We start from the raw sequence: 13,797 nt of genomic DNA, 5'->3' as shown, positions 1-13,797 counted from the left end.
CCAAGCATCTTATGCTTCCATCATTATCGGAAAATCGATCTCTAGACGGATTTATTTTATTTTATTCTCCCTCTCTCTCTCTCTCTCTCTCTCTCTCTCTCTCTCTCTCTCTTTTTGAATTCTTCACAAATCTCTTCGGAGAATATAATTTATTTATATTTTTTTGTCGCAATGATATAAATCAACATGAACATGTTAAAACAGAAGAATTAACTTGAAATACGTTATATTTCCGTAATTATTTTACGAGCAAGTTTTAAAATTAATAAGATAATAATATTTATTTATACAAAATTTGCTTAATGTTTAAAGGGGCGAGGGAAGCAATTTTAAGGTGAGATCATAATATAATCACTTACAAATGCTAATAAATTCATCTGGTCGATGAAAAGTCGTTTTTTACAACATTAGAGAATTTCAACAAGTTTTTAACGAAGATTTTTGAGAGGCGTCGTTCCAGGTGTTTTTTTTCTTTTTCATGTAGCAGCGAATAAAAGTGCAAGGTCGTTCGTGGATAAAACTCATATCCGACGTTCGTTCCGCATGGTCGCTGATTTTGCTTTTTTGAAAGTTTCATTCTAAATCACATTGATTTATAATATTGGAAACGATATAACGTAGAATCTTTTGCAAATTATTTTCAAAATGATTAAAAAAGGTACTTGATACTTGATCATAATATAAAATCGTCTGATATTTCTGATATCTGATCAGTTGCCAAGACAATATTTCGTTGATAGTCGATTTAAATGTATACCTATCATTAAGATAGATTTAAATATAAATGTTTATATCGAAAAATTGATTCCTATCCATGAACGACTTTTGCGGAATACATAGGAGAGAATAGCTGGTATAACGAGCTAGTGATCGTTCTATTATTTTTATATTCCCTGTCACATTTGACGCATGAATGATTTATAGATGAACGAGATGTACGTATCGCTGATAACTGGAAGAAACGTGGTTGGCAGTGCTGGGAATGTTGGTGGTAGCAGTGGTAAGGGTGAGAGCGATAGCGACCAGAATAATGCTTCGAGCGTTAGCGAAACTCTCAGTAATCGGGGTGTTGACGATAGCGAGGAAGGTGGTGGTAGTGGTGGTGGTAGTATCGTCGAGTATAGAGCTGGAATTGGCGGTAGATGTGGCGATGGTGGAGGTGGTGGTGGTGGTGGTGGTGGTGGCGGCGGCGGCGGCGTTGTTCGATCGTTGGCCACGCGTCGTACAAGCGGTGTGATCAACACAGCTGACGACGAGCATAATAATACCGGCATGGTTGTTCGTAAAAGCGCGGAAACGCGTCCACCGCGAACGACCGCCGTACGCAAGCTCCAGAAGTGTTTGAGCACGACTACAACCAGCCACTATGATGCGGATACTTACTGGGCCGCTGGCAGAGCCGGTTCCTCCTCAACGACATCCTCCCCGCACTCCCATGTTCTGCGTAGCAACGACGCGCGTGGCTATTCGTCTCCCGGACACCAGCCTTCTTCCAACTACCAGAACATTCTGATCAACACCAGGCAATATAGCAGCCTCGGTAGTATCGTCATTTTTAGAACGATTGTTTTTAATGATGTGTCGATTGCATCAATCACTGAGACATCAATCTTCTAATCTTCTAGCTCTCTCTCTCTCTCTCTCTCTCTCTCTCTCTCTCTCTCTCTCTCTCTCTCTCTCTCTCTCTCTCTCTCTCTCTCTCTCTCTCTCTCTCTCTCTCTCTTTCTCTTCGCTATTACTAATTTTCTTCTTTTTTAATCCATCTACTTTCTTCTTTTCTTTACACTATCATATTCTCGATATTTTTCCTTTCCTTCTCCATCTCTTAAATCTATCTTCTTCTCATCTCATGAAACAGCATATCTTCTACAAATTATCAGAGGATTTCTGAGACTAGTCGAAAAGCATTTTTGCGCGTTAGCATTTTTGCGCGGCGTTGCTATGTCCATTCCGTTGTCCTGTTCGAATATATTCTAAGCGAGAGAGTTTTTAACTGATCAAACGTCGTTGTCGAAAAGATAAACGATAAGAAGAATCTAAGTTCATCAACGAGTCTATCGTTCAACGTTCGATTTAGCAACGCCGTTTCTGCGAACACATCTACTTCTTCCTACACTTTCCTGATTGTCTGTGATTGATAGTATCTCTGGTTTTCATGCCGATGTCAGTGTCAATGTATTTTCTCTCTCTCTCTCTCTCTCTCTCTCTCTCTCTCTTTCTCTAGTGGCTCTAATACTATCTGCACCCTTTTTTCTTGTTTTGTTACCACCGTCTTTTACATTACACTCGTCTACTCAGCAATGCGAAGTTTTGTTTTAGATGGAAACGAACATAAAAAATGAAAGAAAAAAAAAAAAATTACAAAGCGGCACATGTTATAAATCGCTTGAGATATACTTAGCTGTTGCACTTGCACCCTTCGAAAATGATGATCTTTCTTTCCGTTTATTAATTGCCTTCACTCTTTGACGACTCACCGAACTCTTGCTTGTTTATTTTATTTAATAATAGATGTGGTCTGACGTTGCATAATCCGTAATGATGTATCTTGTCTGGATGTAGAATATAGGAGGCACAAACACTGTTTTGACGTAGTTGTTAACGTTAACATTCTCGAGTACATACTTGCACGCGCGCGTTTTGGACCGCTCGAGGTCTTGGGGAAATGGAAGTGTTGTGTATTAACGAGCCTTTGTGTGTGTGTGTAAAGTGTACAACCGTAGATCCTTAATATTAGATGATATCGTGAATAAACATAAACAGAAAAAAAAGTGCAGAAATTTGATCGATTACGGCAATCAATTCAATAAGAACAATTGATTTGCATCATTTTAAATTCTTTCTTCATTTCTTTTCTTTTCTTTAACTGAGACGATAAAGTTAAGTACATATAAAATAAAAAGGAAAAAGTTTCCAGTGAGCTCGCACGTGAGACAAACAACTTTAAAAGTAATTTTCTGGTTTTCTTGTCTTTTCTTTTCTTTTCTTTTCTTTTTTATTTTTTTTCCCTTTTCTTTTCGTTCCCTTTACGGCAGCGAGATAACATCTTTAAGATACCATTCGAGTTGCCTCACTTCTTTTATGGGCTTTAATTAATTCAAGCTTCAAGTGTCACTCGAAAATGTAAATAACTGTGGAAGACACTTTTTATGAGCTTAGAAAGACGAGAGCATGTATCTCGAATTAGCATCTTGCATAAGCAAGTAATCCACTCCGTTCATATCTGGTCCGTTTAACGGATAAACGATGCTATCTATTTTATATGCATCGGATTGACGCTTCAATCTGTTCTAACTCTCATATTCGCGGAACGTAATCGGCGCCGTTTCGCGTATAATCAATCGCGTATTTCAAGGTGTGGATCCGTGACAAGGAGCCTCCTATAGTAGGACAGGACTGTATTGATATCGATCTGTATCACTTTGTGCGCGCGCACGCGTGTATAGCACCGAATGGAGGAAGAGGAGAGGAGAAGAGATGTATATATCTATCCCATCCGATAAGATAACATTCGTAGTTCGATCGAAACTCGAACAAGAGTCTTCACTGAGAGTTCCTTTTGTCTCGAGGGAATTCGAGCTAAGCTGAACGAGTGGGCACACGTCTACAGTAAAATTTTCAAGTTGCACGCTCGGCGAACCATAAAGAAGTATGCCATCCAATTCCAAAGACCTCTTTATTGATTCGCGTTAAATGTCTTTTGTCCTTCGAGCTTTTCGAATATTCACATATATTATCGAAACTCACTTAACCTATTGAATAAGGGTCCATAATAATTCTAACTTTCAATTGCTAAATTGTTATACGAAAGTACGATGAAATCGTTATTTTTCTTCTTCTTCTTCTTCTTCCTTTTCTTTTTTTTTCTTTTTTATTTATTAAAGCAAATATATTAATTCCAATAGATATTTTTTTTCTTTCTATTCGATATTATACTTTATTTCTCGCACGTTATATCGTTTTGATGATTTGGGGGGAGGTTTTTTTCGCGATTAATTAATTCGCGGTAATCGTCGCGAATGCACAGAGTGGCGTGAGAATATATAAATTTCCAGAAGAACGCGTTGAATTTCACGAGGCGTTACGAAATATTCTCGCGCGCTTGCATTTCCATATGTGACATTTCGTACAGCTTTCCATATTTACGTACATTGTCCACATATACATACATATGTGTATGTACGCGAGATGATGTTACGATACGTTAGCGACACATAAGTTCGCGCTTTCTCTCTTTCTCTCTCTCTCTCTCTCTTTTCCCCATCCTTTTTGTCTCTTTCTCTCTAGAATAGATGAATACCGTATCTTGCAGCATTCTCGGCAAGTCTTAAGTAATTAATCCCGGTCGCGACGGTGGACTCTTCAGAGCGTTTCATTGACAAAGCGTACTTCGTCGCCTGTTCGTTAGAAATGAAGAAAAGAAGAAAGAAAACCGAGGGACGAGAGAAAAAGTAGAAAAATTAAAGAAGTGAGCTAACTATAATGGAATTACCTTGAAATTTATATATATATATATATATAATACATAAATACGCATACATCGTTTTTTTTGAAAAGCTTTTTCAAGAATTTTCAATGAAAATGTAGACGCAATTTTTATTTAATTACATGATATATATATCTATATATTATTATATCTACATTTTCTATTTGAAAACGATGACCATCTCTACGATTAAGTCAATATGTATGTGTATGCGTCATGTAGTCACGAGGTAATGGACTTTTAAATAAGGAAACTTCATGCGTACAAATTGCGCGTCTTTGACTTAGGAACGGGTACAGGATTGAGCAATTTATAATCGGAACTGTGCGAGGATGCATTGAAAACCGATAATTAGATCTCGTAGAATCTCTTACCGAACGAGATCCGACAATTTCTGACGGTATAAGATATCGTTAGTAAGATCTTACATGGCATCCTGGATACATATACTAAAACTTTCTATCTTGGCTCGATCCTGACACCGTTCCAAAATTTATTTTACTTTATCGTGTAAACGTAAACGTCTTGAATAATATATCATAAGAATAGTATTTTAATGTTTTCAGCAAAACAGATACCTCCTATACGTATACATACATAGGTATTACGGACAAGATAGAGAGACACTTTGGAAGGAAGGAATCAAATCAGCAGAATAAATTTATTCCACAGATTAAAACAACGCACCGCAGGGCACTTTGCTACCCTCATTTTCATTTTGTCGACGCTCTCTCTTCCCCTCCTCTTCTTTTCAGATACTTCTAAAAGTTCGTCGAAAGAAAATATTTCATACGTTTCTATCGTAAGAAAGTTGAGCCGGCCGGTGATGTTAATTCAGCCTCGTCGAATACAAAATCAAAATTACCCTTAAAATCTTTACCTGCTCGATATCGATAGAAAAGCCTGCACCTAGTCGAGGACTGTATTTAGTACTCGCGCACGTGCTCGTTGAAAGAGGTTTTCCATTTATCGTAATACATATCCGAAGCCTGTATTTCGAAGAATCACCTTGCATTCGATGCTAATCCCTAGCCGTGTTATTATGCTGGCCCGTAATCGATGGTCGATGATCATTTTGCGTGTACTCATAGAGCTTGTGCTTCCGATAAAAAAACGATACACATCCAAGCATTCGAATTTCGAAAAGTTTGGATTCTTAAGGGTCTCTTTATTTTTGACCATTTTTTTTTAGTACTAGAATGACGCGTTCCATCCGATAAAACCTCCTGTAGCGAGTTTGACGATCGCACATATATATATATAAATATATATATATATATATATAGTAGATATTAACGAATCGGTCGATGAGTGTGATGCGATGTGATGAAAGATGTTACGATGCCGATTGCCGAATCAAGAAGTCATGGTAGTATTGTGTTGCTGTTATTGTCGTTGCTAATGCTCATGCTACTTGTTCTTGTCGCTGTTCCTTAACGTTTGAACATTGCGTCGATATTGTTGTTGTTTTAGCTGGCGCTCCCGTTGTTGTAATATTATTGTATCATTGTTATTTATTGTATTATATTTATCTTAATATCGTTGTAATCTGTCTCTATGAACGTACGATCTTTTGTTATAAATTCGTTTACATCGATACAGTGAATAATTTCAACTTATGTCCGTTCTAATCGGTGATTATGAATAGTATTGTTATTAAATCATTTCACGTTTCGATGTAAAATGATTTAACGAAAATCGATGAATATTAGAATCAGATATAATTTAATTATTATCAAATGATCACGTTGAAGTACGAAGCGTTGAAAGTATATATGTAGTATGTTGTGCATGACGCTTGTAGACAGATTAAACGAACTACACATTCTGTATGTAATCGTCAGTTTATTTTTGGGATCGCTGGCCGGATAGACAAATTTGACGGTTCCTTTCAACGATCACGGAGCTCAAGCATGTCTTCGCTTGAGAACATCACCACGGAAACCATTAGCTGCCTTACGTTCGCTGACTCCTATACGAAGAAAAGCGGTAAGTCGAGTTACTTGTTAAATCTATTTAGTTATTCCTTAATGTAATATTAAAGATTTCATTTGCTAGGAGCTTTATAACTATTCTCTCTCTTTGTGTGTGTGTGTGTGTGTATGTATAAATCGATTTTACTATACACATAGTAATAATTTATTGTAATATATATATATATATATATATATATATATATATATATATATATATATATATGTATGTGTGTGTATCGAATTTTTTCAAGATACCAGCACCTTACCCACTTTATGGGTTGGTACGTCTTTGGGGTCCATACAAACCATCGTATTTAATCCACCTGTACCAGGCGAGAGACATTCATATCCTGTGGTTGTTTCGACATGTAGTAAGATATTACGATTAGATGGTAAAATTTCATGCCAATTATAAAATCATATGACGGCTTCTAATTTTTTCTTTTTTTTTTTTTCCTTTTTGTAAACAGATGGATCGACGTTCAAGTTGAAGGGTTGCATCTTGTCGATGTCATTTTTGGATTGCAATGGCGCATTGATACCATATTCATTTGAATCCTGGAGAGATGAGAACGTCGATGGAGGAAAAGAACGTAACAGTAAGAATACATTTTTACAGTAGAAATATATTTTTTAACAATGAATAAGATCGTAAATGTTTTATATTATATTATTTATAAAGAACAATAATTATTAATTTGTTGTTTTCTATAACGTCGAACGAACTTATACGTTTTATCATAATTGATCGTTCATTCTTACATAAAAGAAATTCACATATTATATTCTTTATGAGTCATTGACATTATAAAATATCGCGTAATCATTTCAATATCATTGTCAATATCAATAAATGTGAAAATGCCGACGTAGTTTATTTGCGAGGCACGTTACATTCAACGTGTTAACATTCGTTCGGAATGAATCGAATACTGTTCCTGACGGGGAAATAGAATAGCGGATAACTGTATTTGATGCTTGTTAAAGAGAACCAAGGAAAATGCAATAGCCGATTATCACCGTCCTTGAACGCTCAAGTTACAACCGGGGATGGTTTTGAGGATCGGCAATTTGTCGTCCTGACGTCTGAGAAGCAAGCGAGGGTCGTAGCTTTACCCTCTCAAGATTGCGTCTACAGACAACAATTGGCAGAGACTCATATTGTAATCAAGGCAGAGGTTACGACTTTGAAAGGTAACAAGAACTTCTCTCTCAGTTTGCTCGTCGTTGGAATTGAATTCTATTCAATGAAACATCATGGTGTCGTATTTTAGTTTCAACCACCATTGTTGGATGGTTAACACATGACAGACGGTCTTTTAGATTAGTTTTATTTATTACGGCGCACGACAACGTTCTATTTGCAAGCATTACTTTTTCTGTACAGAGAAACATTTCTTTTTTATATTTTTCTGCATCACTTTTGATAAATAAATTATTAACAATTTATCCAGAATACAGATTGAAATATAATATAATTGAATTTTTCAGATAATGTCTGCCTAGTATGTTACGTCTCAAATGGTCATGTATCTACGTATAGTCTACCTAGTCTGAGGCCGCTAATAGACGTCGATTTTCTACCGCTTACAGATTTGAGGTAAGCAAAATGTCTAATTATATTAATTTTTTTTTCGGATTGCCTATTAATGGTCATTTTATTGTAGCAATGCTACAAGAATTTATCGATTTTCTTGAACTAACTTATACGCGCTTCTACGTTTAAAAACTTATTGTAATAATAATTGTTTATTGGTTATTATATAGCTATACAAATTTATATTTGGGCTACTAATGCTTATTATTCATCAAATAGTTAAATATTATTAATCGATATAATATAAAATATTATTAATCAAATAGTTAACAATCTACTAGTAATGTTTTGCTTTCAAATGGACGTTAGGCCTAAAGTTAATACATATCAAGCGGCAATTCAAGCGGTTAAGCAAAGCTCATAAATATATTTGGTAGCGTAGAAACAAGATTTATTTATACAGATAAATATTAATATATTATATAATATAATATAATATAATATAATATAATATAATTGTATCGTATAAAAAGCTTCATAGTTGCGATTTCATTGCGAAGATCTATCGTAAGATCCGCACGGTATAATATTTTATATGCTTACTTAAAAATTTTTATAGCAGATTATTCTAATGCTCTTTGATGCAGTATTGCTATATTTAAAATTGTTCTATTAAGTATCTCGTGATTGTAAAATACTCCAAATTTTTAGCTTCAAGCTGCACCAAAATCGCTTCGAGTTTTATATAAATTTTAAATATTTGTAATATAGATTGAATTTTATTGGTGCATGGAGTCGAATAATACATAATTCAAATATGGCTTGGCTCTTATCGAATAGTGCGGACGAAACGCATTATTGCTATTTGAATTTATAAAATATATACATACATATAAAGCTTTATGCTAAATATAAATTGCAATGCAAATCCTTTGATATATACATATATGGTTTATTATATACAAACGAATAAGAAGTTTCAATGCTCTGTGATAAACTATATTTCGGTTTTATCGGCAATGTTATTCGTAGAATTTTGTACAAATATACTCGATGATTTCGAATTATTAGAAGAGTAGAAGAAAACTAATATGGCATGCGACTTTTCTCGTCTACGATACTAATCAAAGCACTCGTTTATCCTCGACACACTCACGGCATGCCCTATGTAGAACTTTTTTATACGAGCACTCTTATCGCACCGTTTATATCTTCGTACAATCGCATCTTATATAGAATTCAAAGATTCTTTCATTTTTAGGTCGATAACGCATCTATATATATATGTAAATAATATATACATATTGTATAACAACGTTAATTATATTTCATTTTTTATTATGATATCGTTGGAGAATGTAGAAATCGCGCAGCCAGGAACATGCGAGCAAGGTTTTTCACATACTTTATTTCGCGCTCGAAGATCTAGGCAAACAGCTTTATAAATATACTGTCAGATGATTTAATTAATAACTATTTTAACGCTCGTTACGGTCGGCTGCTTACCTTCCTCCTGTCTCTGTAATCTCTAACAGTTTTCAGACTACAAAACACGGCATTGTAGACCCCATGTTGTCCATATGGGGTCATCAACTGTTTGTTAATGGCGATACCGATCAGTAAGTCATTTATGAAATAACAAATCTCCCAATAATCTATGTTACATGATACATAGTGATATATCCTACTTTATCCGCGTCATTTATATTCTTTTTTCCCCCATTAATTTTTTTCTAAATGTTATGGATCATTCAGCACATATCAGCAACATAAATACATATTATTTACTTCCTTCCTTCTAAAGTCTTTTTCGAGTTAATAATCTATTCACCCAGCGAAGCTTGATGCTATGTATGCAAACGCACATTAAACGCATTTATTATTCAGCCCTGTTATCATTTATTTTCTATCTAAGAAAGAAAGTGGTACGAATAAATCTGCACGTCACGGTAAAATCCGTACGAATATCTTCTTTTCCAGGATTGCGAAGACTCTTTGCTTCAGTAATCGTGGCCACGGTCTGTATCTGTCCTCGCCTACGGAGATACAGAAGTTTTCAATATCAAGCGAATTCTGGTAGGGCAACGAATAAAATTATTTTACCCGTACAAATAATAAAGTTGACTTCGATAAAAGTTTATAAAAAGTCATCCACGTATTATTGGATTATTTGAAATTACGAAGCTTGTCATTTTTAGCGGAGAATTGACCGAAATGATGGGCGATTTGTTTATCGGTCACGATATGCCGGAACCACCTAAGGAAAGTTTCTTTAGGGGCCTGTTCGGTGGTGGTTCGAGAAGTCTCGATAGAGAAGAGTTGTGTAAGTTGCATTTCCTTCCAAAATATTATTTATCTTTCTTCTTTTATGCTTACGTAATAAAATGTTATAAAATGTTTGCCTTTCGCTGAGAAATATGTTACACGCAGCACGCTTCGTAGACATAATATATTTAAAAGCTTTAAATCCCAAAATATTATAGCTGTTTACCTATAAGATAATTAGTATACTCTTTAGTGATTCCATTTAAGAATTCATTAAAATGTAGGTACAATCATTTTCTATGCTCTTAATAAAACACAATTAAATTATGCAGTTTAACCGAGAGAAAATTGGTACATTTCAGTCGGCGAATCGAGTGGTCGTGCATCTCGTACAGTTGCTAAACACATCCCTGGTCCAAATGCAGGCACGGAAAATATGAGAGAGCGCGTTACAGGGATCACCGGTGAAATTGCTCAGGCGCATCACATGGTAGTGGAGCGTGGAGAGAAGTTGTCACATCTTGAAGAACGAACGGCTCGCATGATGTCCGAGGCTGAAAACTTTTCAACGTCGGCACACGGTCTGATGCTGAAGTACAAGGATAAGAAATGGTACCAGCTATGAGAGTATCGCTTGATTCGAATCCGGATACGATTCATATGGACGAGTATGGAAATTATATGCAAGAAGTTGGCATTTGCGATTCATCCATGAATTCTTCTCTCTTTGATAAGAAAGCAAAATTAACCGTATTACAAGCTCCAAGTGTATGCTCTATGAGAAACATGTATGTAGGGATAAAGAGTGAATTAGAGTGGAAGTATGAGAGAGAGAGAAAGAACGAGAGAGAGAGAGAGAGAGAGAGAATGGGAGAGAGAGAGAGAGAGAGAGAGAGAGAGAGAGAGAGAAAAATATTAATAGATAAAAAGGAATATGAAAGAGAAAAAGAAAAATTGAATGTGTGAACGAATAAAGTATAGGATCGAGATGATAAGGAAAGCCTCCTGCGCACGCGCACATACACATACACACAGTTTCCACACACACACACACACACAAACAACACATTCACATGATCATCTGTGCTGGTCACAGGTTATAGGTACGCACATTAGCAAGACGAAATTGAGTGGATGGTAGATAATAAAGCGATTACATATACAAGGTCACTTCAACAACAACATCGATCATAATCTTTATTCAAGAAAACATTAAGACATGAAAGAGGCGGTTCGATATGAGCTTATAGTACGAATCGCTTAAAAATCATAAAGGAGTGAGACGACGATACAGGAGTCAATACGAGCAATTACGAAATAATTCGCCTTTTAATCGATGGTACTCGTTGATTCATTCGGATGTCCTGCGCCATTTATGACGTCTTTACATTACGCTCTTCTTTATTGTCAATGAAGTGAGGGAAAAAAAATGCGACAACGGTGGAATTTAAGTAAAACGATATAACATCGTTTTACTTTCTCGTCTACTTTTTCACGAAGAAGATAGGTATTTAATCACGGGGCATGGAATTATCAAAGACAGCAGAAATTCGAGGCGCAGCGATTTTATCCTCCGAATGTATTGACAATAAAAATATAGTTAATTAGTCGAACATGCAGAGGATTGGGTAAAATATCAAACGATGAAGTATATATTTTATCCACGGAGGCGAGTTTTGTAGTAGGAAAAGGTATACTGCGAAACACGTCACGCCGATAAGAATGTATAATTGTTATCGAATTGTAGTTATCGCTAGACACGCTAATGTATATATATATAATGGAATGAGAAAAAAAAAGAATACACACACCCACATACACACATACACACACATACATACACAAAGTAGGAAAGATTATGCGTTATAAAAAGCTGTTTATAAATAATGTGTTATAAGTTACGCTACTTCAGCGTCGTTGGTGAATTCAACTGAATTTGTAATGCATAAATGGCACGGAAGAGCAAACTATTCTAATTTTAACTGTACGTATAGACTAGATAACATAAAGACAATATATGATATACACACACGTGCGTTCCGGGCGCGCGCTTGTGCGGGTGCAAAAAATTCAATTGAATTTATCGAGGCTCTGAATCGACGTACTGCTTCCATAGCAATAATTGTATAGTCGATGTTAATGGTACTAATCACTTGCATTAATACTTATAAATGCATCCTACAGACGATTAACTAGAATGCATTCTTCGAGTTGTTTAAACTTCGTGGTATGATCTTTCTTGGACAATATATTCAAATCGCATTGAATTAATCCCGTTATTGTATCGTGGGATGTCTTCACTATCAATTATTAGTACAAAACTCGCGAATTCGGCGAGTCGTTGGAGACTTAATAGGCGACATTTACGAGAAAAATATAATAATGGAAACATGTTATTCGAGGCTAAGGATCGAATAAAACTTTCGGTTGTTCGGTAGGTACACTACATTTGCGCTATCCTACATACATCTAGAATCATTGCTCTTTGGAAATCGGAGATTCTGCATGCGAGCGATTTAATGATAGTATACTAATAATTAAAAAAAAAAAAAGAAAAAAGAAAAAAAAAAGAAAAAAAAAGACAAAAAAGACAAAAAAAAGAAAGAAAAAAAATATATATATATAACAAATTCATAAGTGGAAGGCTATTTTAACGCTCACACGAAGGGAATGAACGTTTCTTCAGTTCGAAAAGAGAAAGTGTTTTTTCGGACTACTGTGAAAGTGGTTTTTTGTTGTAATAATGGAACTGTAGTTAAATGTGCCATAGTTATGAAGGAATAGAGATATATATATATTACCGTTTAAGTGTTTGATAATATAATATACTCCACAACTTCCGTTGTACACGGTAAAATATCATACTTTACAGATTTCGACTACTTATCTGTCGCATCGGAACCTGCAAAGATCTGTTTGAAAATAATTTCTCGATATATAAAATGTAGTTTCAGTTATACTTAAACTTAGCTAACTAATTTCGTTTTCGTTCCTCGAATCATTTTCATACACGGTGCTTGTAATCTTCGATTGGTAATTATTTAGATGAAAACAGAGCTGAAACTATCTGTTGTATATCTTCATATCACGATACAAACTATTGTCACGTACTTGATTGAATAAACATTAATTTTGCCTATTCCTTGTGCGTGCCGTTACATGCATATATTAAGTTATTATACTCGACTTGAAATTATATTATAAACCAGCATTAGTATTATACATAATATTATGTAAATGATCTTTTCTATTTACTTAATTTACCTAATAATTATACGTAAAGACCAAAATACAAAGTAGTTCGAAAAACGACCACTGTGACGCTTGCGTCGTTTAAATCCAAACGCGCGCCAAAAATGGATGCCCGATGTAAGAAAATTGTGAGTGCTGCTACGAAAAACATTGCTTATCTTTTTATAATGATCTATAACGAGTGATCTTTTTAGCTCTACGCGATATTCGCTTCTAGGTTTTATCAATATATTTTTAATTTTAGAATAATGTAAACAATTAAAAACGATATCTGTCGTAAT

The 13,797-nt window shown here is 35.2% G+C and overlaps 1 protein-coding gene across 16 annotated transcripts in view; it reads left to right on the top strand.

Annotated features, from left to right (window-relative positions):
* LOC124425096 (syntaxin-binding protein 5) overlaps nt 1-13,502 on the top strand; it is a 49,977-nt gene extending 36,475 nt beyond the window's left edge. For 8 of the 16 annotated variants that reach the window (XM_046964943.1, XM_046964942.1, XM_046964940.1 and 5 more), the window contains 9 exons: nt 6,350-6,475; nt 6,714-6,833; nt 6,933-7,061; nt 7,450-7,656; nt 7,954-8,062; nt 9,535-9,618; nt 9,980-10,075; nt 10,198-10,322; nt 10,627-13,502. In XM_046964943.1, coding sequence (XP_046820899.1) covers nt 6,350-6,475; nt 6,714-6,833; nt 6,933-7,061; nt 7,450-7,656; nt 7,954-8,062; nt 9,535-9,618; nt 9,980-10,075; nt 10,198-10,322; nt 10,627-10,889 — 1,259 coding nt within the window. In that variant the 3' untranslated portion in view covers nt 10,890-13,502. Of the gene's footprint in view, nt 1-924; nt 1,541-6,330; nt 6,476-6,713; nt 6,834-6,932; nt 7,062-7,449; nt 7,657-7,953; nt 8,063-9,534; nt 9,619-9,979; nt 10,076-10,197; nt 10,323-10,626 lie in introns of all 16 variants that reach the window. The other 8 variants (XM_046964941.1, XM_046964952.1, XM_046964949.1 and 5 more) reach the window with 4 other exon arrangements.
* The last annotated feature ends 295 nt before the right edge of the window (nt 13,503-13,797 follow it).

Source organism: Vespa crabro, chromosome 6 (assembly GCF_910589235.1).
Source record: "Vespa crabro chromosome 6, iyVesCrab1.2, whole genome shotgun sequence".
Taxonomy (NCBI): domain Eukaryota; kingdom Metazoa; phylum Arthropoda; class Insecta; order Hymenoptera; family Vespidae; genus Vespa; species Vespa crabro.
This window is presented reverse-complemented; position numbering and strand designations above follow the sequence as displayed.